Genomic DNA, 21,288 nt, shown 5'->3' with positions numbered 1-21,288 from the left:
ATACTCTGCAATAGTTTGCTTAATTATATCTAATCCAAAGTATTTTATTTATCAAGGGGTTTCAATGTAGCCAACAATTAAATAATGCGGGTAATATAATAATCTGATAGTTTCATTTGCTGTCAACAGCTGGGCAGCATGTAATTATCCAAATCAATAAAAAGTTATTAAGCTAACAGTAATGGCTAAAGAGATTTTGTTCATCCCTCGCGAATCTCGCATCTATTAAACTTTAATTTCAATAGATAAATCAGAGGGCATGAAATTGATTTTATATCGTAATAAATGTATTTATCAAAGGGAAGGCGAAAATCGACGCTGGGGCAAAGAATCGCCATTGTTAGTGTTTATGGCACGCTCTTATATAGAATATAACTAGTAATTGTGAAACAGGCGACTTCTCTTATAAAAAGAGTGGAGCAACTCGAATGTTCAACGTGGTCATTGTGATTTTTTGTGGATTAAGATTAACAGCCGAACAAACGGTACGTTTTTTGTTTTTTAAACAATAATTGAAAACGTAATTCCTCAATATTTCCTATTTATCATATTAATATTATTGTTGATAGGTTTAAATATTCGTATATACATGTATCAGTCGATCCATCCGTTCATCCGTCAATCTGTCAATATCTTCTTTCTTTTCTGTTCGTCCCCCTGTCAGCGCTTAGAATGGTCCGTACGTTCTCCGTTCGTCCGCGTGTGTGTCCGCGTGTTAATTTGTTATTCAATATATACTTTAATATATATCCACACGGCAACATGCGTTTGTAGCAGTTACGCATTAAATTAAAGAAATAACTTCATAGTTTTGTGTTCCTTTATGAAATGTTTTTATTTTCGACAAAATTTCAAATGATAAGATATATATCTCACGTGAGAAATTTTGGCTGTCATTCCTAACAGTTCAGTAATATCCATGCGCGTGCTGCCTGATATCTTTTATTCGATGAAAAGCTCACGTATCGGATTAATGAGCTACGACGTTTTGAATTGAAATTCTGCATGTTTAACATTCGTATTGTGTAAAACATCATTGTAAATTATGGAAAACACTGAAATACAACACGGTCGTTAGAAAATATCTGTACCATAGTTCCCCATTCCCATGGATAGTTAAGTAGGCGTAATACCATTCATTTTGTTTCCGGTTACATTGTCAAAATCATTAAGGGAACATAGTATGCACTTATAGACTACATGAATAGTTAATAAAGTACGCAGTCAACCTGAAGATTTTAAGAGTCAGAACTAATCAATATCTTTTTAAGTGAATGGTAATTTTACAGGCACATTGGTCCGGAGTTCTCAATCTCGACAGCATACATTCACTGTCTGAAAATAGAAACAAAGTGCTAGACAAACAGGGAATAAAACAGATAAATCCACAATTTTTGAATTATTAACCCTTTCCCACTCAGAAGCAAAGTAAAAATGGCTATGTGCAAACAGCATAAAACCAGCACGGACTCTAGAACAATATACGCTCAGTGAAACCAGTAACTCGCAGTCTGTTCAGGTTTTATGCTATTTGCTGCTCATCAGTATCCAATGGTTGGGAATGAGGTTTTTAATAAAATTTAACTTTCAATGGGACTACAATTGCGTCAAAATACGTCTCTAAGTGGTAAAGGCTTAATTAACATTACCCATTGAAAAATAACAACGTATAAGTAACGCTTAACCATGGATTCCGGGTAATATGCAACGAGTTTTTCTGTTGGTTTCGTTAGCATTTCTGAAAACCCATAAATTGAATTTCACGAAGTACAAGTTTTATTAGCCGGTCGGTTGTTCTCCTTGTAATGTACGCTGTTGACTCTAACTTTCGATGTATTTAAAAATATAATATAATAATAATAATATAATAATATATATATATAAGCAGGTCCCTTTAATCCATTAAGTGTGCGATATAAAAATATAAAAGGCGGAATGACAAATTTGGTTATTTACGATAGCTTTGTGTGAGCGTTTAATTGTTTCTTTATCATGCCTAGATTTAAACGTACTTGATAGCGTTTATGGCTTTTGAAGATATGATATCGAGTTCTCAATTAGAACGTCAACTATTATTCTCGAGAAATTCAGTTTTATGACCATCATAAATTGCCCCAAACCGAGTTCACACATCCCTATAAGTATCATACCGGTGCATATGCCGTCTCTTTTTCTGTTGAAGACACTTCATTTAGCGTAAACGGCATTTTGATTTTCATATAAAATACATTCACATATTCGTTACAAAATAAACCATGCATGTAAAAGAACCTCTGACTACTATTTCCTTGGGTGGTTATGAATTGACCATTAAAACCATCCGATTCATCATTTTATATTCAATACAACGCCCCCAACGTAATATAGCATCGTCAACACTAGATCCATCCATATGGTACTTCAACATCATATCGCACTCAATCAGCCGCTTGACGGTACTTCAACATAATCCCATAGAAGGTCCTATGCCCAGAGCACTTCAAACTCATCATCAATATAATCTCACACTCCAATCACCGCCTATGATACTTTAATATATTCTCACCCTCCAACCACCGTCTAAGATACTTCAGTATCATATCACACTCCAACCACCGCCAATGATTTTTGAACATTACTTACATTCGAACCCTGGCCATTCGGTACGTCAACATCATCACACACTCGAACCACTGCCCAACAACACTGCAAACTCGTCCTAGTCTCCATTCACCTCCATACGACAACTAAGCATCATCTCACTATTTATCCACGACTTTCCTATCCTTCAACGTCATCTAAAAATCGACTCATCGTCTAAGGCAGTCCCTGATAATCTCCAACTCAATTGATTACCACACTGGATTTCGACATCATTTTACCATCGAACTATTTTACCATTTCACACTCGATTGACCATCATAGGGCACTTTTGAATAATCTTAAACTGTATACATACATTAAATATAGCTATCCCATATATTAAATATAGCTATCTGCCACTTCAATATTATCTCACACTCTAACCATCGCCATACGTCACTTCGATATCCTCTCACACTTTAACCATCACCACACGTAACTTCAATATAATCTCACACTCTAACCATCGCCAAACGTCACTTTAATAATTATAATCTCACACTCGAACAATCGAAAAACGCCCCTTCAATATCCTCTCACACTTTAACAATCGCCATACGCCATTTAAATATCATCTCGCAATCTTACCATCGCCACAACCACTTCAATATCATCTCAAACAATTGCCACACAACACTTCAATATCCTCTCACACTTAAACCATCGCCATGCGCCACTTCAATATCATAGCACACTCTTACCATCGCCATATGCCACTTCAATATCCTCTCACACTTAACCATCGCCATACGTCATTTCAATATCATCTCAACTCTAATCTTCGCCATTCGCCACTTCAATATCATTTTACACTCTCACTATCGCCATGCAATACTGCAATATAATCTCACACTCTAACCATCGCCATACGTCATCTCAATATTGTCTTACACTCTAACCATCGCCATACGTCATTTTAATATCGCCTCACACTTTAAACATCGTCATACGTCACTTCAATATGCTCTCACACTTTTAGCCATCGCCGTATGTCACTTTAATATCATCTCATACTCTAACCATCACCATCCGGAATTTTAACTTAACATCACCCTACACTCTAACAATAGCCATACGTCACTTCAATAATTATCATCGCACAATCTAACCATGTCCATACGCCACTTTAATATCGGCTCACACTTAAATCATCGCCATTAGCCACTTGAATATCATCTCACAATCTAACCATCGCCACAGACCTCTTCAATATCATCTAACACTCTGACCATCGAAATACGGCTTTTCAACATCATTTAACATTTTTTAACAATTCCAATACGCCATTTCAATATCATCTACCAATCGTATCATCGCCAAACACCACTTCAATATCATCTCACACTCTAACCATCGCCATACGCCACTTAAATAGCATGTAGCACTCTTACAATCGCCATACGCCACTTTAACATTAGCAAACATTCTTACCATCGCAATAGGCCACTTCAATATCCTCTCACACTCTAAACATCACCATACGCAACGTAAATATCCTCTCACACTCTAACTATCGTTACACGTCCCTTCAACATCACCTAACACTCTTACCATCGCCATACGCCATTTCAATATAATCTAACACTCTCAACTTCGCCATACGCCAATATCCTTTCATGATCTATGCATCGCCATACACCACGTCAATTTCATCGCACACTCTATCCATCGCAATATGCCATTTTAATATAATATAACACTCTAAACTTTGCCACACGCCACTGTAATATCCTCTCATAATCTAACCATCGCCAAACGCTACTTTATTACTTCATTATCATCGCACACTCTAACCATCGCTATAGTTCTTCTTCAGTATCATCTAACACTCGCCATATGCCACTATAATATAATCTCACACTGTAACCGGTATGTACACATAAGAGCACATCATATTACTCCATTAAAGGGGCCTTTTCACAGATTTTGGCATTTTTTAACTTAATCATTAAATGCTTCATATCGATAAATGTAAACATTGGATCGTAAAAGCTCCAGTAAAAAATCAAGAATAAAATTAAAAAAAGGAAAAGAACATTGCCCGGACCAGGTTTCGAACCATTGACCCCAGGAGTCCTGCCAGAGTCCTGAAGTAAAAACGCTTTAGCCTACTGAGCTATTCCGCCGAGTACATATACTCTAAGTATTGTATACCTTATATAAGCAATCTTCGTAGTTTCACAAAATTTAACGACAAAAACAGAACTCTCCAAATTATTCAATCGTTTCGCGTTGCAACGCTTTATAATTTTTAGGTTTTAAAATCGTCAAAAGATGCATATAATGGCTATATTAGACCATGGTAAATGTTCAGTATTACTGTTTCCTCACAAATATCATAACTAAAACGAAAATTTGCGAATCTGAAACAACTTTTTTCAATTTTGTCAATTTACCAAAGCGTGAAAAGATCCCTTTAAAGCATTATTGTGAATGCTAAATTGCTATAAAATCGTGTTTTTTGTTTGTTTTATTTATTCAATATCGGGCGTACATATTGTTGATATATTAGTGAAATATTTTAAAGTGAGGATGTATTTATTATTTTACTTAATACTTATAACGTTTTATGCGAAAGTATAATTTAATACACCCGATGACATCGTGATTTAAGAAAAGGGCATAACATAAATTAATAGTGCAAGTGCCATAACACTGTGGTCAGAGCGTTCAATTTATTAATGTTTACAACAAGCCGTAAATCACTCTTACGGTAATTCTTTGTATTTAAATTTTATGAAATTGTTCAAATAGTATCTCAAGTAGAAAAAGGACGTTCGCAGATTATTCGATCGGGTTCTATATTGCTGAATCAGTAAGGCGAAGAAAAAATGTTTGTTTTAAGTTACCCGACATTGATTAAATACAACTGAATTGATCAGATTTTGTTTTTTAATTTACTGTTTTCAATGAAAACATATTTCGTATAAGCGCTTCTTTTGTTTGTAAGCATCCCATTAAACATATTTAAGTAATTTGTTTTTAGTTTTTGAATCTTCCATTTGCTTAGTGCCCCAGTCCACAGAAATGATTGAATACGTGTAAAAGGGTATTACATGATCGTTAATTGAGTTTTCGTAAACTGAAAACTGTTTCGTTAAAAAAAAGATCCATCAAATGATTCATCATTTGTATAACCTTACATTTTCAAGCAATATATACACTTCCACGGCTTTCAATAGTGACATCACTAGTAATCGCATGTACGATATCTATACAATAAGTTAGAAAGTCATTCTTCTACTAATTTCAATTACCGGTAGTTTTTTCTCGGTAGGCAACAATCTCGTTTAAAAAAATAAATGTACTATTTGCATTGAAAATTTGGTTTTCATGCTTATTTATAATTCCTGTCCTCTAAAGTTATTGGCTTATTAATAGACCTGAAACTCACATTTGTCAAGGCCTTAGGTCTCTTGAACTCGATCTGATACCGTGCTTTGTGAGCATTTCGCTCGCTTCTTCTTAGCATTCAGTTGAAATCTGAGTGCAAGGCAAAACTATAATGCCGTGGAATTTATCGACATTAAGTCAAAAAATATATATTGACAATAATCCCTATCAAAGCTTACACTTCGATTTGAAAACATCGCAATAGTGAATTTTTCGGATACATCTGGTATGTATGGCTTTTATTTGAAAATTCTACACATTATTTTCACTCAAAATGGTAGTTTACCTATAAATGTATAAATATATTTTAAACACGTGACTTAAATTTTTATTTAAATTATCGTTTTATTAATAGATGTATATTTATCACCATTGGAAATCGATAAAATGATGTCTTAGACGCTTTCCTCGGCATTTTGAGAAAAAACAACATGTTCACCATTAACAAATCTTTATAAATACGTATCAAAGGCCAACCGAATATCGGTGTTAAATTATTCCCTTTCCGGACCCTAGTTCGAATCCTGGCCATGTCAATGTTGTAATTTAACTTCTGTTCTTTATATGATTTGATTTTATATTAGTCCAAACATAGTACTTTTGTGACGATAAAAAAATAAAACATTGAGTCAATAAATCGAAAATCTGCTACCAGGTCCCTTTAAAGGGGCCTTTTCACGTTTTGGTAAATTGACAAAATTAAACAAAAAGTTTCAGATTCGCGAATTTTCGTTGTAGTTATGATATTTGTGAGGAAACAGTAATTATAAACATTTATCATGCCCTTAAAAATCCATTAAATGCATCTTTTGACGATTTAAAAACCTGAAAATTATAAAGCGTTGCAACGCGAATCGAAGGAATAATTTGGAGAGTTCTGTTGTTGTCGTTATATTTTGCGATACTACGAAGATTACTTATATGAAGTATAAAATACATCACGCATTGTATGAGCACTGATGGCCGAGTGGTCTAAGCGAAGGGTCAGTGGTTCGAGCCCTGTTGAGGGTTACTTGTTTTCTTTCTTTAATTTTATTCTTGTTTTTTTACTGGAGCTTTTTAAATCCAATGTTTACATTTATCAATATCAAGCATTTAATGACAAAATTCTATACATGCCATAATCTGCTACCAGGTCCCTTTAACTGGGAAGGTGATCACACTCCAGGCTATGTTTGAACAGATCTCCTCTGATTATTATGCTCATTAACAGCACTTCTGCCTGTGTTTGTTTTTCGCGTTGCACTGGATTCCATGTCAAAAGGATTCACGTTGTCACCATGATTGTCATGTTATCAAAATACAGCAGAAGCAAATAAGCCCTGTTCTAACGCGGCTGTGCTATGTAAACAGCGGCCTATTATGCGACTGTCAGGCGATGTTTGATTTAAATTAAACAGAACACTTCTTGGTGATTGGTGCTCTATACCTACACGAAATATATTTAATATTGCTTTATCTTTATTTTATTGCGACGGATATTACTGCAAATAGCTATTACATAAGACAAACACGGTAAGAAATAAAAATGTGTGTAATTAGGTTTTATTCAAAGTGTTAAGAACATTGCTTATAAATAACGCTCTGGACACTGGTCGTTCTGGATTTATAGCATTGATGAACATGTTTGGATTCCGTGTTTATAAACTGTTGGTAAGGAAAATATAAACTGCATGATAATACGAAGATATAACGCACTAAAATATTATTTTTATATGCTATTTTTTCCCCGAAAAATAGTGATTTTTACATAACAAATGATCATTTAGAAATTGAGAAATAATAATGATTAAACTCCGGTTCATCGCAGAACAACTGCCAGTATATATACCTTGTTATGACCATTCTCATTTCATACAATCATTCGCCTTGTTTACCATTTAGGTAAAGGATGGTAGTCGTGAACCCAAAACCGTGGTCTGAGATGTCACCAGATGACCTTGAAAATGACCCCGCCCGGGACTCCCCGGACTCGGACCTCCGCATGCGACTCATATCCGGCGCGTTTACGAATATGGAGAATGGTGAAAGGGACTTCTTTGCGAAACAATCTGACTTACACAAACTAGATAAACTACAGTCAACGCCGCGAACGCGTTCAGCTGTTCAAACACAGAGAATGACCAAAGGTGGCCAAACTATTTTGAACCATACGGTGCCGTTTACGTACAAAAATAGTGCAATATCTTCGTCTTATATCAGTCCTCGGCAGCATGCGCTTACGGCCTCACGCGTGAAGAAGTCGGCCGCGGAACTAGTTGAATACATGCGCAATCATACCATGCCCAACATGAAAATCAAACACATCGCGCACTCTTCGGCGACGTCCTTCGACTATGATGAATCTGAAGGTGAGTACCTGTTTCCATGACTACGAACGCTCTCGATCTCAAAATTAGTTTTGTTTAAGCATATTTATTTCCGCTCGATAGCATCTCAAACTTAATACTTGTCAAAATGCTCTCGAATCCGTTTCCTGTCTATAACCAGTACTTTGGGGAGATCTCGGGGACCTATGTCTATACAACTATGTTTTGTTCAAACAGATATATTCATTTCTATGTTTGTATTGATTATGTGGTCAAGTAGATTTGACGTGATGCAATGGGGACTACCAATACGCCAGGTAATATTAATTGTGAATTATCTTAAATATATTGATTTGTTTAATAAGCACTTAATCTGTTTAACTCTGTATTTTCCCGGTTACACTCTATCCAACCCTATTGTTTTTTAACCGCATATTTAGTCATAGATAAATTCCTAACAATAACAAAACGCAATCGTTACTTCTCGGGCTACACCGGACGATTGTCGGAGATGCTTATAAGATAAGAGTTACACGAACTGCACCGATTAATCTGGTTGAAAATAATTTGATTGTTATTGTATGTAGATATTTGTATTGCAAACAAGTATAAATTACCAGTCGCAAACTAGATATATATCCGTTATTCGTTCACCTAAAAGGGAAATGTTATTGTTCACAGATAATTGTATGTTTGAAATGAAGATGTTTACTAACAAATCCATAATGCTTTTGATAGTCTGAACTTATAAAGCAAGAAAAAACTGCATGTAGTTGAATAAAAGAATGCCGTTCCCTGGATTTCAACTCTAGGACACTTGACCGCGAATCCTATCATGGCAATTCGGTAAAACATAACCACTACCATAATACTCGACGTATTTTCCAAATGATCGAGGACAAGCGCCACAAACGCTTCATTATTTTTCCGATTTCAAAAGAATATTACTCGTTAATGTACCGAGATTTTAAACAGTTTTCGTAGTCAAGAGCGTTATTTTGTTGTTTTTTTAATGCATACATTATGTTTTTTAATACATGACACCTAATCTGAAAATCGTCGTTTTACAAAACTTTGAACAAGTCTCTTGTAAAGCATGTATGATGAATTTACGTAGCCGATTGAATTATCGACGAGATAAAATAACTACCGGTAATCCGTATTACCACCCCCATTTCGGAAATTTCAATTTCAAATACTAGTTTAAGCATTTAAATCATTGTTTATCGCCTTCATAGATGGGTATGGTTCACACCTAAGGATTCGGTAGAAACAATACTAGAGCTATTTCTAGAAAGCCGATTGTACTGTTTTTAGCATACTGTTATCCAATACAAGATTAGTAAGAATGAGATCAGTCTCAAGTGTTTGAAAGAAAACGTTATATTGATATTGAGTTTTGATTTATACTGAGGCGGGGCGTTTTATTTGAAAAGCGGATTTAAAATTAGGGATTTTCTTTTTACAAGAAGATCATGCTTTTATTACATAAGAACCACGGTTTAAAGATTACGAAATTCTTGGCTGCTAAAATATTGTTTCTAAAACGTGTCATTTTATGTTTAGTATTTTCTGCTTGTTTTAATTTCAAGGGTTGGTGCAGAGCTTTGTTTGTTCAAAGTTTAAATGCTGATGAACGAAGTTATTTTTCAATCGAACCATATTCGAGCCGGTCTCTGTGAAAACCGCGCTAAATGACTATGCGTAAAGTATGATAATATAAGCCTGTGCAGTCCGTACAGGCTAATCTGGGACATTACGTGCCGCCTAGAAATGTCTACATGGCTATATTTTCGTTTAAAAAAGAATTCATTGAGACAACAAAATTGTCATCGACGCGAAAAGTGTTGTCCCTGATTATCCTTTGCCCTTGTATGCACAGGCTTATCAGGAACTGTACTTTCGTGCATTAAGCCCGTTTTCACAGAGCAAAAAATTTACATAGTTCATCCTGTTAAAAAACCGCAGAACATTTTCTTAAATTTGTTTAAAATGTCAAATATTTTAAAGATCAAGGCAGGACACATTTAATCGCAATATTAACTATGCTGCCGATCTGTTTCCGATTGTTTCAGTTCAAAAATCTTCCTGATAATAAGTATCCATGCATTAACATACCATTCTAAATATGCAAAATCACATTTAAATCACTTTGCAATACTATCCAATCAACTCTGGAAAAATATCGCACGTGAATTTTGTTTGTAATTTTAAAACGATCAAGTGATCATGTTTTAGATTTTGTCAAATGTCAAATAATCCTTCAAAAACTGCTGCGGAGGAATTCTAACTTGTTGTGTCAAATGCCGGAGCGGTCTCATATATTACAGAATTGCCACTGGAAATGGTCAAATCCTACATCAAACCCAAACGTTACGTCGTCGAAACGGAAGAAATCTACACGCGGGCGTGTTCGTTCATGCATATAACGGCGTCCCAGACGTACGTGAAGCAGGTGTCCTCAACACGAGCCGTATCAATGGCAAACACGTCATTAAGTAACGTCTCCGTGAAACCGATCGCAATTTCTTTAGTGGTAAGTACGTTGTTTACTTAGGAACTTACAGTTGCAATGCATTCGAAAAAGAGAGTCAAAGGCCCTAGGTCGCTCACCTCATACCTAAATTAACTATATTGTTCTGAATAGCTTTTGTGATTATTCCATAACCATTTTGAAAATAAGCCGAGACATCATTAGAACAATTCTTCTTAGCAATTTTCGAACTAGTTGGGTAAAAAACTATCTGACTTCTAGAATGTTCACAAGGTAGCACTTTAGCAATATAAGGAAGACTGGCATGCCATCTGTTGGTCATGCTTAATGATAAAAAAACTATATTTAACTGAAGATGACCATCATATTATGTTACATATCAAATACTAATGATCCGGGCCTTGTTTTTCCATATTACAACATTTTTTGACTATTCACTGTATTAAAACATAATGAGGCAATCAAGTTACCCCAGTGCTTGGTCGATTTTAACCACAGGTCCAGTCTTTGAAACACTTAGGAGATGAATACAATTTGATGTTTTATGACAAATGCCAAAAATTTGGGCATTGCGGTATCAGAGGAACATATGAATTACGTTATCACTGTATGTAGCAAACACGGGAAACAAGTTACCCTCATGACGCGGCCTTGGTCACCCCATATTCACGATTTGAAAACAAAAGAAACTATGTAAGTCTATGTAAATTACGTGACACACACCTGGGAATGACAATTTTAACCGAAGGGGTAATAATAATACTCCTACATACGTCACGTATAGGATGTGACGTCATATGTTACAGAGAGATCACCGGATTCACACTCTTGACCTGTCTGGCAACGATCTCGGGCCGCTGGGCACCATGTACATAGCAGAGATGCTTGCCGTTAACGACACTATCTGCGAACTGGTATATTTACTGATTAAAATAGTTGTGGATTATCTACCAAAATGCAACAATGTGGAGTTGATGCTAGAATTGATACAGGACCCGCATTCATAAAGCTCCTTATAAAACATTCATAACAATTCCTTTCGCTCATACAATTCCTTATGTCTCTGGCTAACTCATGTGTAAGGGGCCGTCCATAAAGTATGCCACGCTATTTTTGACCCTTTTTACGTCACGCGTTTGAACAATTTTGTTTATTGCGCTCCAATCGAGAGGAATCATGAACAACACTTTCATGCCTTTTGACATACAATTAATTTAAATTTGTCACAAATTGAAAAAATATATATTTTTAAAGCTATTTAATTCTACTTAAAAAGAAATCAGAAATTTTTAAAAAAAAAAGTTAGACTGTACACAGAGGCTTACCCTCCCACCCCCCTATCACAACTGTCACACTTTTTTACATCTTCCCGCGTCTGGAGCGTGCCATACTTTATAGACAGCCCATTGGCGTACTTATTTTACCTCAAACATGTGAAAGAAAGAAATTTTGCACAAATAGATAATTTTATCGTTTTGCAGAAAAAGCAGAAAAAACACACACTGCATTTCAAATAGAATTAGTTAAGATTTGTGTTAGGTTTCATGTTAATTCGTCTATCGAGACATATCGTCACAATATTAGCTCGACATGTTCATCTTATAGAATCTTACCAGCACGAACCCGGGCCGCGATGGTCTGGAAGCGTTAGCGACCAGGATCTACTTCAACAACACACTCAACGTGCTCAGATTGGAAAGTAAGTACATGTTCATGGAGTATCTTTAAACCAATTTATTTTTTCTCTATTGGCTTCGAGAGACACGAGAAAATGCTTTGTGACTGTGGAAAAATCACGCGAACCCTCCTTGAGTGGTGGGAGCTCCTGGTCGCCATGTGGATACCTTTTTCACTATAACTGCCATAACAGAGACAGTATCAGCTAGAAAATAGCACCGAAAGTGTGTAATGGACAGTTATTAAACGTCGATGTATTAAGACCGCGTTAGCGTCACCAAATTTCCACTGTGTGCCTGGGACTCAGTGCCAAACAAAATTGTTGCTTCCCAAACATAGTTGATTAAGTCTCAAAACTTTCATCAAATCATAGACATGTGTTTCTGTAATTTGATTTAAAAAAAACTCCTTACTCAATTAACACAGGGTTGTCGTTTTCGCCGTTAACGTTTCTAATTACGCAATGTGTATACCAGCGACGTACACAACTTTCGCCGTTTGTGCCTAAGAGACGCCGCAAAAAGTTCAGTAAAACGGTCAAAAATCTTTTGCTTCAAATGATAAGGTTGTCTGTGTAATCATTAGAAATACAAACATTTAAGTAATTAAATTTTATCATGCCACTATGGTACCTTAAAGTTGAGTTAGTAATTTTTAGGTTGAGATGATCAGTTTGATTGAGTTTCTAGAATACAATAAACGTCTTTTAATCTGACGGAGGAGTTTACGCGATCGTGTTCAGATTGTAGAGAAGTTTGTCGTCAAATTATAAACAAGATGTCCGTGAAAAAAGTGAACGGATGACATAATAGACGATTAGTTAGGTTGAAATCTCTATAGTGTTTAAAAATTGTATGTTCAGGCATTCATTGTAACCTAAATGTTGCCTTTGTATGTATATGTTTCAGGCAACGCATTAGACCATACAGAAATGACTGTTGTTGTTGATCTTATAAAGGTAAGTCGAGATTATGTAATGAAATTACATGAAATTACCATGTCGGTAGGCGTTTGATGTCGTTTGCGATTTATTATTCAATATTTTGTAGATAAGCATAATATATCGATTAAAGTATCTATTTAAAGCGAAATCCGAAACTCTCGGTGTCTTTAGCATTAATCGCTTATAATTCATTCTTCACGATCCTGGATTACACTGCATTATTACTTAAAACTCGCATACTATAATGTCCCAACAAAAACTTGCTGTAAGCTATTAAAATGCAGATTAGTTTTACCTTTGAATAAACTTAAATTGTATTTCTTATGTTTGTTGTATCGGATTGTTTTCTTAATATAATTAAAAATAGCCCTATTGTATGTACCGGTATATTGCGACCGCGAATTTGGACACACAGACTTAATGACATTTGAACCGCGTAATGCGAAAATGGGTATTTTGCCATTGCGGCCACTGTAGCTCCTTATAAGCCTGCGCAGTCACACATGCTTGTCGGGAGCTGCCTGTCCGCTTAAGAGACCATAAAGCGTTCCATGACCGTATAGTGGATTAGGCAGCTTCTTACCAGACTGCGAAAACGAAACAACACGTACTCCAAATTAGTCCACAGTATAGCGTTTAGAAACACCATTTTTTCTCACTTTCAGCTGCGTATAACACATTTACTAATCAGTTTTTATAACTATAGTTTTATTTCCGCAGTAAATTTACCGTTTTTTTTACTTTTTTATATTTGGGAATCCGAAACACGAGTTAATATATTCGTCAGTCTACAAACAGGTTCTCTTAACATTAACGACCCTTTTGTTTTTGTTTAAGTATTTAAGCGACTGTTTAATTTTTCACAGTGATTACGTTGATTTTCAGGAGATGTCAGATATATGTTTTATTATTATATTATATTCAGAATGCCCCGAACCTTCAAGAGCTTTACCTGGGACACAACAATCTGGGGTACGAGGGCGGCAAACTGTTGGCTACAGAGCTAGGTACTGACTGGCAAAATAAATACTATGAATGTTTATAGTATACATGTACATGAATATAAACTAAAGACACACTCATTTTCATTATATTAATAAAAAGAGAAATAAAAAAAACATATTTCACAAACATTGTTCTAATTCATCTGTTACTCTCACTTGACACATTCATTCTATATGACACAGAACCTATGTCAGCAGCTACAATCTATGTTATTGAAGCTCGATTTGTCATTGCCGTTCAGTGTACTACTTAAATGTACCCCGGGTACTCATAAGTTTATTTAAATGTTCCCCGCGTAAGGAAATTACACTAAAACGTACCCTGCCAATTTAGACTGCACCGTAGTTTTATTCCCGCCAAACACAAAACCAGCCTAAAACATGCGTTTTTATTATGAATTTCGATTACAGAGGCCAAGTTACAAAATATTGACATAAATATGTACATAATCAATTTAAAGAAAATAGCCGCCACGACCAATTTACAGTTAGAATTCCCGGGTACGTTTTAGTATATTCTCCGTACCCGGGGTACATTTAAGTATACCTAAGAGTACCCGGGTACATTAAAAAGTACCCGAGCCGACAACGACCAATCGAGCGTAATCTTTACTGTATCATACCGTCTGCGTTAATTTCGGTGCAGTATATAGAACAAAGTAAAATTGATACTTGAGACCAACGGCATAAAAATAAAGAATAATTGGTGTTCACAGTATCATATTTCGGAGAAATAAAGACGTTGATTTCAATTTTTGGAGTCAGGTTCATGCCATCTTTCGCAAATGGAATTAGTTCGATTGTAAACAAGACAAAACGTGTGCAGAGCAGCGTAGGAGGTATTTTGCAATGCGGCTTGTATGGATTGGTCATGTATGGCTTAAAGGGATCTTTTCACGGTTTGGTAAATAGACAAAATTGAAAAAAGTTGTTTCAGATTCGCAAATTTGCATTTTAGTTATGATATTTGTGAGGAAACAGTATTGCATCTTTTGACGATTTAAAACCCTAAAAGTTATAAAAGCGTTGCAACGCGAAACGATTGAATAATTTGGAGAGTTCTGTTGTTCTCGTTAAATATTGTGAAACTACGAAGATTGCTCATATAATGCATAAATTTTGTATGTTTGGCAGAATAACCGAGAGCGCTATTGCGTTTTTTACTCCAGGTTACTCCAGGACTCCGGGGTCACTGGTTCGAGTCCAGCTGCGGCTACTTTTTTCTCCTATTTTAAATTTCATTCTTGATTTTTTACTGGAGCTTTTAAGATCCAATGTTTACATTTATCAATATAAAGCATTTAATGACTTATTTCAAAACATGCCAAAAACTGTGAAAATGCCCCTTTAACAAACACAGAGGTTACTGGAATGTAGCTGGTGTACAAGGTACAGCGACTCACTGGCAGCGGTATCATAAAATATACGTAACATAGTTACAAGTAAACATGGACGGCGATTGTATTGTCAATATTCTTATTTTAAATTGGTCTAAGCATATTGCAACGCAAACCAACAACCATAGGGACCTTGTGATCATGAAAGAGGGCAGGCGGAGGTGAGGGTGGCTTGAGGTCCCGAAGGGGGGGGGGGGGCTTATGATATCGTTTCCGGCGCATAAACTTGCCCATATAAGCATCTTCCAGATTTTACTTTTAGAGCGGAACACCACCTTGCGGGTACTGGATCTCCAGTGGAACCACTTCCGACGAGAGAGCGCCATGCATGTGTGTAGCGCTATTAAGGTACGCTGTCTTCCGGCTTGTTTTTTGTACACACGTATTATTGCTATCCAATTAATTTCTTTTTTACGCTGACATTGTGTCATCTCATTTGGCACAATGTTTAAGTTCAATGTTTAAGTATCTTCAATGCAACAAACTATATGTCTATACATCTCGTGTTGTTTTTTTCTCTGTTTCATGCCATTTTAACCTGGTTTGTGCAGGTTTTCAAAAAAAATGAAAATCCTGGTTATTGGATTTGCATATGGCGGCCCTGCGGGCTGCGTAAAACAGGTGGTTTCCGGTGGATGACAATCGTTTGAATAGACCAATCTTAAAGAAATTATTGTAGCAAGATTGCACGGATACCTATATTGGGATTGTAATTGGGGCATGTCGGTTCATGTTCACTTTGTCTAAACATAGAAACGCAGTTTCCGCTCAATAACTAATTTAGATTTAAGTATTACGCTGATATTTTCTGTGTATGTACCTTCAATGCAGACCTTGCTTTGGATTGCATATTTATTTAAATTATCATATTAAATGGTGACAAACTTGGTTTTGTGGCGCTGCCAGGTTTATTTTCTTCCCGTAAACTTTACAAATCGGTTGTTGAAACAAAATCATATGAAGGAAAACGAATTTAAAGTTAACAAGCAAATTCCTGAATTGATATCCCTCGCAAAATAAAGTTTTTAATGGAGGGGAGCAAATCTCTTGATATATGGTATATTCCTAAAAAATGTTTAAGCGTAGGGTATTGTTTTTATGCATTGCAATTCTCCTCATATATATATATATATATATATATATATATATATATATATATATATATATATATATATTATATATATATATATATATATATATATATATATAGTATATATATATATATATATCTATATATATATATATATATATATATACTATATACCTACACCCATGCAGTTTGATATTGAAATCTTGTAGCGTATCTGAGATAAAGTCCTGAAAAGTTACACAATACAAACACAACAAAGGGCAATAAATCGTAATTTAGAAAGTGTAGGGTTATGGTTCTTGTGCATGGCACTTCTTCTAATTGATATCAAAATACCCATTGAGTGTCATGTTGAAGTCTTTGATGGTATCTGAGATATAGCCCTGAAAAGTTACATCATACAAAAAATGGAAATGACTAGTATTCAAGAAAGCGTAGGGTTATAGTTCATGTACATGGCACTTCTCTTCATTGATATCTATACAATCATGAAGTTTCATGTTGATATCTTATATAGTTTCTGAGATAAAGCCATGCAAAGTTTTGTGACAGACGGACTGCCGCAATGCCAGACGGACGGTTTGACGGACGGACCGAAAACGCCAATGCTACTAGTATATACCTCCGCCTTTGGCAGAGGATAAAAAGTTAGGGAAAGTATATAACACATTAGAACTTAACTTAGCTTTACATGCTAAAACGCTAGTTTTGTTCCCCATCACCTACAGTCAAACAATGGTCTACGTAAACTAAATCTGAGTTGGAACGGCCTCGGAAAGGAAGGTTGTATAGCCCTGGCCAAGTCGTTACCTAGCAACAAGAGCCTGAAGAGCCTCGATCTCACAAACAACCGCATCGATGTGGTGGCGCTACCCTTTTTGTTACATGGGCTCGTCCGGAACACCGGGCTCGAGTCGCTGCACGTGAGTCGCTTACATGTGTTTGGGCGTACGTGTGTGTGTGAGGGTGTGCACGCGCGTGTGTATGACTGTGGTAGTTTGAAGTTTGTCATCATGGTCATTTTAAGCTGGATTTTATATGAGGTTTATACGATCCCTTTTTGTGCAAAATGTTATCTACTTCTTTACAGTTAATATTAATTTTCTATTTATTTTCCCTGATATTAATCTATCTGATCCAGGTGTTCATTTAATTAATCAAATTGCTCAACTACAGTATCAGATTAAAAAATCCGCACCACTCTGTTTTGTATATAGAATAACGACCTTTTTTCCACATATTTGTTTTATTTGACGTTTTGGTTCAAATGTTGCATTTTTGCTAAACTACTATCCACAGTCAGAGTCAGTGCTAGCTTGTTGTGTTTTCAGCTGGCGAAGAACCCGATGACTACCGAGGGGGTGAAGGCCGTCGTGCGGGCGATCACGGGGGCAGAGGGCGTTGCCATCAACTATCTCAATGTGGAGGTACTATGCATGTGAAATGTTGTGAATAACATATGAGCATAGCTCTGGGACAACGGGGCTTAATGCATGTGCGTAAATTGTCGTAATAGATAAGCATGTGCAGTCCGCACACGCTGACCAGGGACGACGATTTCCGCTTTTATGTTGTTGTTTTATACGTTTAAATGATGTTTTTGTAGAGAACATCCAGTTTAGGTGGAAAGTGTTGTTCATGATAAGCCTGTTCGGACTACACAGGCTAATATGAGACGACACTTTACACACATGGATTATGACCCTTTTTCTTAGAGTGCGGCTCATAGATATGTGATACCAATACATGTGGGTGTATTACTGTATGGTCACATTTTTCCATTTTGAACATTAACCCATTCAACAAATTAAAGGTAAAACTAAAAGATGAAGCAAGTCTCATCGATCAATATTCTAAATTAAGACTTAAGATTAAGCTTGTAATCTTTCAAAGGTATGGTGTTAGTTAAGATTCAAATGCACAGATTTTAGTCATTCTGGTGACTGTATTTACAGGATATCCCAGTCGATAAGGCTTTCACGGAACTTGCCGACAAACTTCGTGACAAAAAGTTCGTTGAAATCGAGCATGGCGCGGAGATGTATAGCGCGATAGAGCTGCGAGTGAGGGAGCACGATCCCCATGATCTTAACCGGTTTGATCCGGTTATGGTGATCATTGAATACATGCGCATTGACAACCTTCGTCTCGTGGACCTGTTCCAGTTCTTCGACACGGGCGGACGCGGTCTCATCAGCCGCGAGAACCTACGAGATGGCGTTGCGGTATTGTAGACGTTACATTAACAACTTACGCGTACAATTACAATCGGAAACCATATGGATATGGAGTAGCAAATCCACATGTTTAAAAAACATACTGTTTTTTTTTAATTTTTGAAATATGTGATTTTTTTGCATTGTAAAATTCGGACAATCATGACCAAATGATCATGGCTGTTACTGATTTCAGACGCTTGGCCTCCCGCTCACCGAGCATCACCTGGACTTGATAATGGAGGGCATCGATAGAAAAAGAGACGGCTACATTGACCTCGAGTAAGAGTGTGTTTGTTACCATAATACTCGGCCCTACTCAGCCCAAGTCCCGCTCGCCACGGACGCCCTATGTCAACCCGCCACGGACGCCCAAGTCCCACCCGCCACGAATGCCACATACCCATCCGCCACGGACGGCACATTCTCACCCGCCGCGGACTCCCAGTCCCGCCCGCTACGGACTCTCTAGCACCGCCTGCCACGGACGCCCCATCCCCACCCGCCACAGAGGCCCCAGTCCTGTCGACCACGGACGCCCCATCCCCACCGCCACGGAAGCCCCGTCCCTCCGCCACAGACGCCCAATACCCACCCTCTATAAACGCCTCATGACCATCCGCGCCAATGTCCAAGTCCCGACCGCCACGGACGACCCATCCCCACCTCTCACTGTTGCCCCATTCCCGCCACGACGGTCGCCCCTGTTCCGCCACGGACGCCCCAGCCCCTCTCGCCACGAACGCATTATCCCCTTTTGCCACGGACGCCCCAATCCCGCCCACCACAAGTGCCCCATCCCCGGCTCGAAATTCTTTAGTTTGCTGTACAACGATAGGCTATGACTACTTTTTAGTATTTAGTACATAATGCAGTTTTCCAAATAACATGGAGTTTGCACTTAGTTATAGACAAATTAATACTCGTATTAAATAAAAAAATATTTGTCGTCCACTCAAAATGGATTTATATTGTATTGTAAAATTAATTTCAATTTATGTTTTTGATTGATTCGTTCAAGGACGTTTTACGACTTAAGAACATTATAGAATTCGGGACATGCCAATGTTCATTTTTATGTACATACAGAATACACATTTAAAGCAGAAATGAAACTTTCAATTCTAACAATAACAGAGAAGTTCAGAATAAATAAAGTCTCCTTTAGTTTTGGAAATTTAGTAGGCAGGTCATATGTTTTTTCTTCACTATTTATTTACAATGTCATTACTATGTGTTTATACAAGTGCCCCATCCCCGGCTAATTGTACTTACTCTGTTAATTACCAACTCGTTTTTATTTGACGGAGTCTAATACGTTGTTGTTGTTTTTTCCATAAGATTTCTTTTAGAAAAATGTTGTGCACAGTTATTTTTTTATTACATATATTGGTGTTCTTGCGCAGCAACATTTCCTATTGTCGTTTGATTCAGGGAGTTCATGGTTGCTCAGCGGGACATGTCGAAGACAATCATCCAGCGGACCACGCGGGCGAAGCGGAAGGGAAAGGAGGACCTGGGACTGAAGGAGCTGAGACAGATCCTGAAGGAGCTAGTCGAAAAACGCAGCAAGAAGAACAAAGAAAAGGCCAGTATTCGCGTGAAGTCCGCCGCCCTCGCCCGGGCAAACTCGGCTGCCTCAAATAAGTCAATGGGGCGCGGCCGGAAGCGCGTGCGCACGAAGCGGGCTTCGCTGACGGTCACCAAGCCTAGTTATTCCACCGTCACATCCAAATGAGTGTCTACCAATTGGCCGCACCAAGCATTGACACCCACAACCAAATCGCAATAAATGTCTCCCACAACATTTGATCGTCAAATTCTAGCTTTCACACCAACATGGGTCCATTGTGTTCGTCTTGTTTGTATCCGAGTGGTGTGTCTAACAATGTGTGCGTTTAATTTTACCAAGATAGTATCGAGTGGTTTTAACGCACTTGTTAATGCTTGATTGACATGTGAATTAATTACTTTGTTTCGAAAAGGTGCTATACACATTTTGCGTTCTATATGTTTGTTACTTTCGTTCTGTAAATGTACATATGCTTAAACATTAATTAGTTAAAGTGTTAATTGTAATGTTTTCATTTGGCATCACACTCAAGTGTTAAGTGATTTAACTTTAATAATATTGTTGTAAAAG

The 21,288-nt window shown here is 37.0% G+C and overlaps 1 protein-coding gene across 4 annotated transcripts; it reads left to right on the top strand.

The window, feature by feature from the left end:
• The first annotated feature begins 353 nt into the window (after window positions 1-353).
• LOC127875880 (leucine-rich repeat-containing protein 74A-like) lies at window positions 354-21,211 on the top strand. Of its 4 annotated transcripts, none has more exons than XM_052420618.1 (13): window positions 354-485; window positions 7,900-8,366; window positions 10,655-10,860; window positions 11,625-11,732; window positions 12,424-12,517; window positions 13,404-13,453; window positions 14,364-14,445; window positions 16,102-16,187; window positions 17,658-17,852; window positions 18,261-18,356; window positions 18,885-19,154; window positions 19,342-19,427; window positions 20,580-21,211. In XM_052420618.1, the coding sequence occupies exons 2-13, from the start codon at window positions 7,907-7,909 to the stop codon at window positions 20,881-20,883; spliced, it is 2,037 nt and encodes a 678-aa protein (XP_052276578.1). In that variant the 5' UTR covers window positions 354-485; window positions 7,900-7,906; the 3' UTR covers window positions 20,884-21,211. The 4 variants fall into 4 exon arrangements, with proteins under 4 accessions (XP_052276578.1, XP_052276576.1, XP_052276577.1 ...); XM_052420616.1 differs by lacking the exon at window positions 354-485 and adding an exon at window positions 6,074-6,241; XM_052420617.1 differs by lacking the exon at window positions 354-485 and adding an exon at window positions 7,349-7,530.
• The last annotated feature ends 77 nt before the right edge of the window (window positions 21,212-21,288 follow it).

Source organism: Dreissena polymorpha, chromosome 4 (genome assembly GCF_020536995.1).
Source record: "Dreissena polymorpha isolate Duluth1 chromosome 4, UMN_Dpol_1.0, whole genome shotgun sequence".
NCBI lineage: Eukaryota > Metazoa > Mollusca > Bivalvia > Myida > Dreissenidae > Dreissena > Dreissena polymorpha.
Note: the sequence above shows the minus strand (reverse complement) of the source record. Positions and strands in the feature narration are given on the sequence as shown.

Coding starts and splice junctions, on each gene's coding strand:
- LOC127875880 (XM_052420618.1), top strand. CDS start 7,907: ATGGTAGTCGTGAACCCAAAACCGTGGTCTGAGATGTCACCAGATGAC. Junction 8,367..10,654: donor CGACTATGATGAATCTGAAG/GTGAGTACCTGT, acceptor CATATATTACAG/AATTGCCACTGGAAATGGTC. Junction 19,428..20,579: donor GACGGCTACATTGACCTCGA/GTAAGAGTGTGT, acceptor CGTTTGATTCAG/GGAGTTCATGGTTGCTCAGC.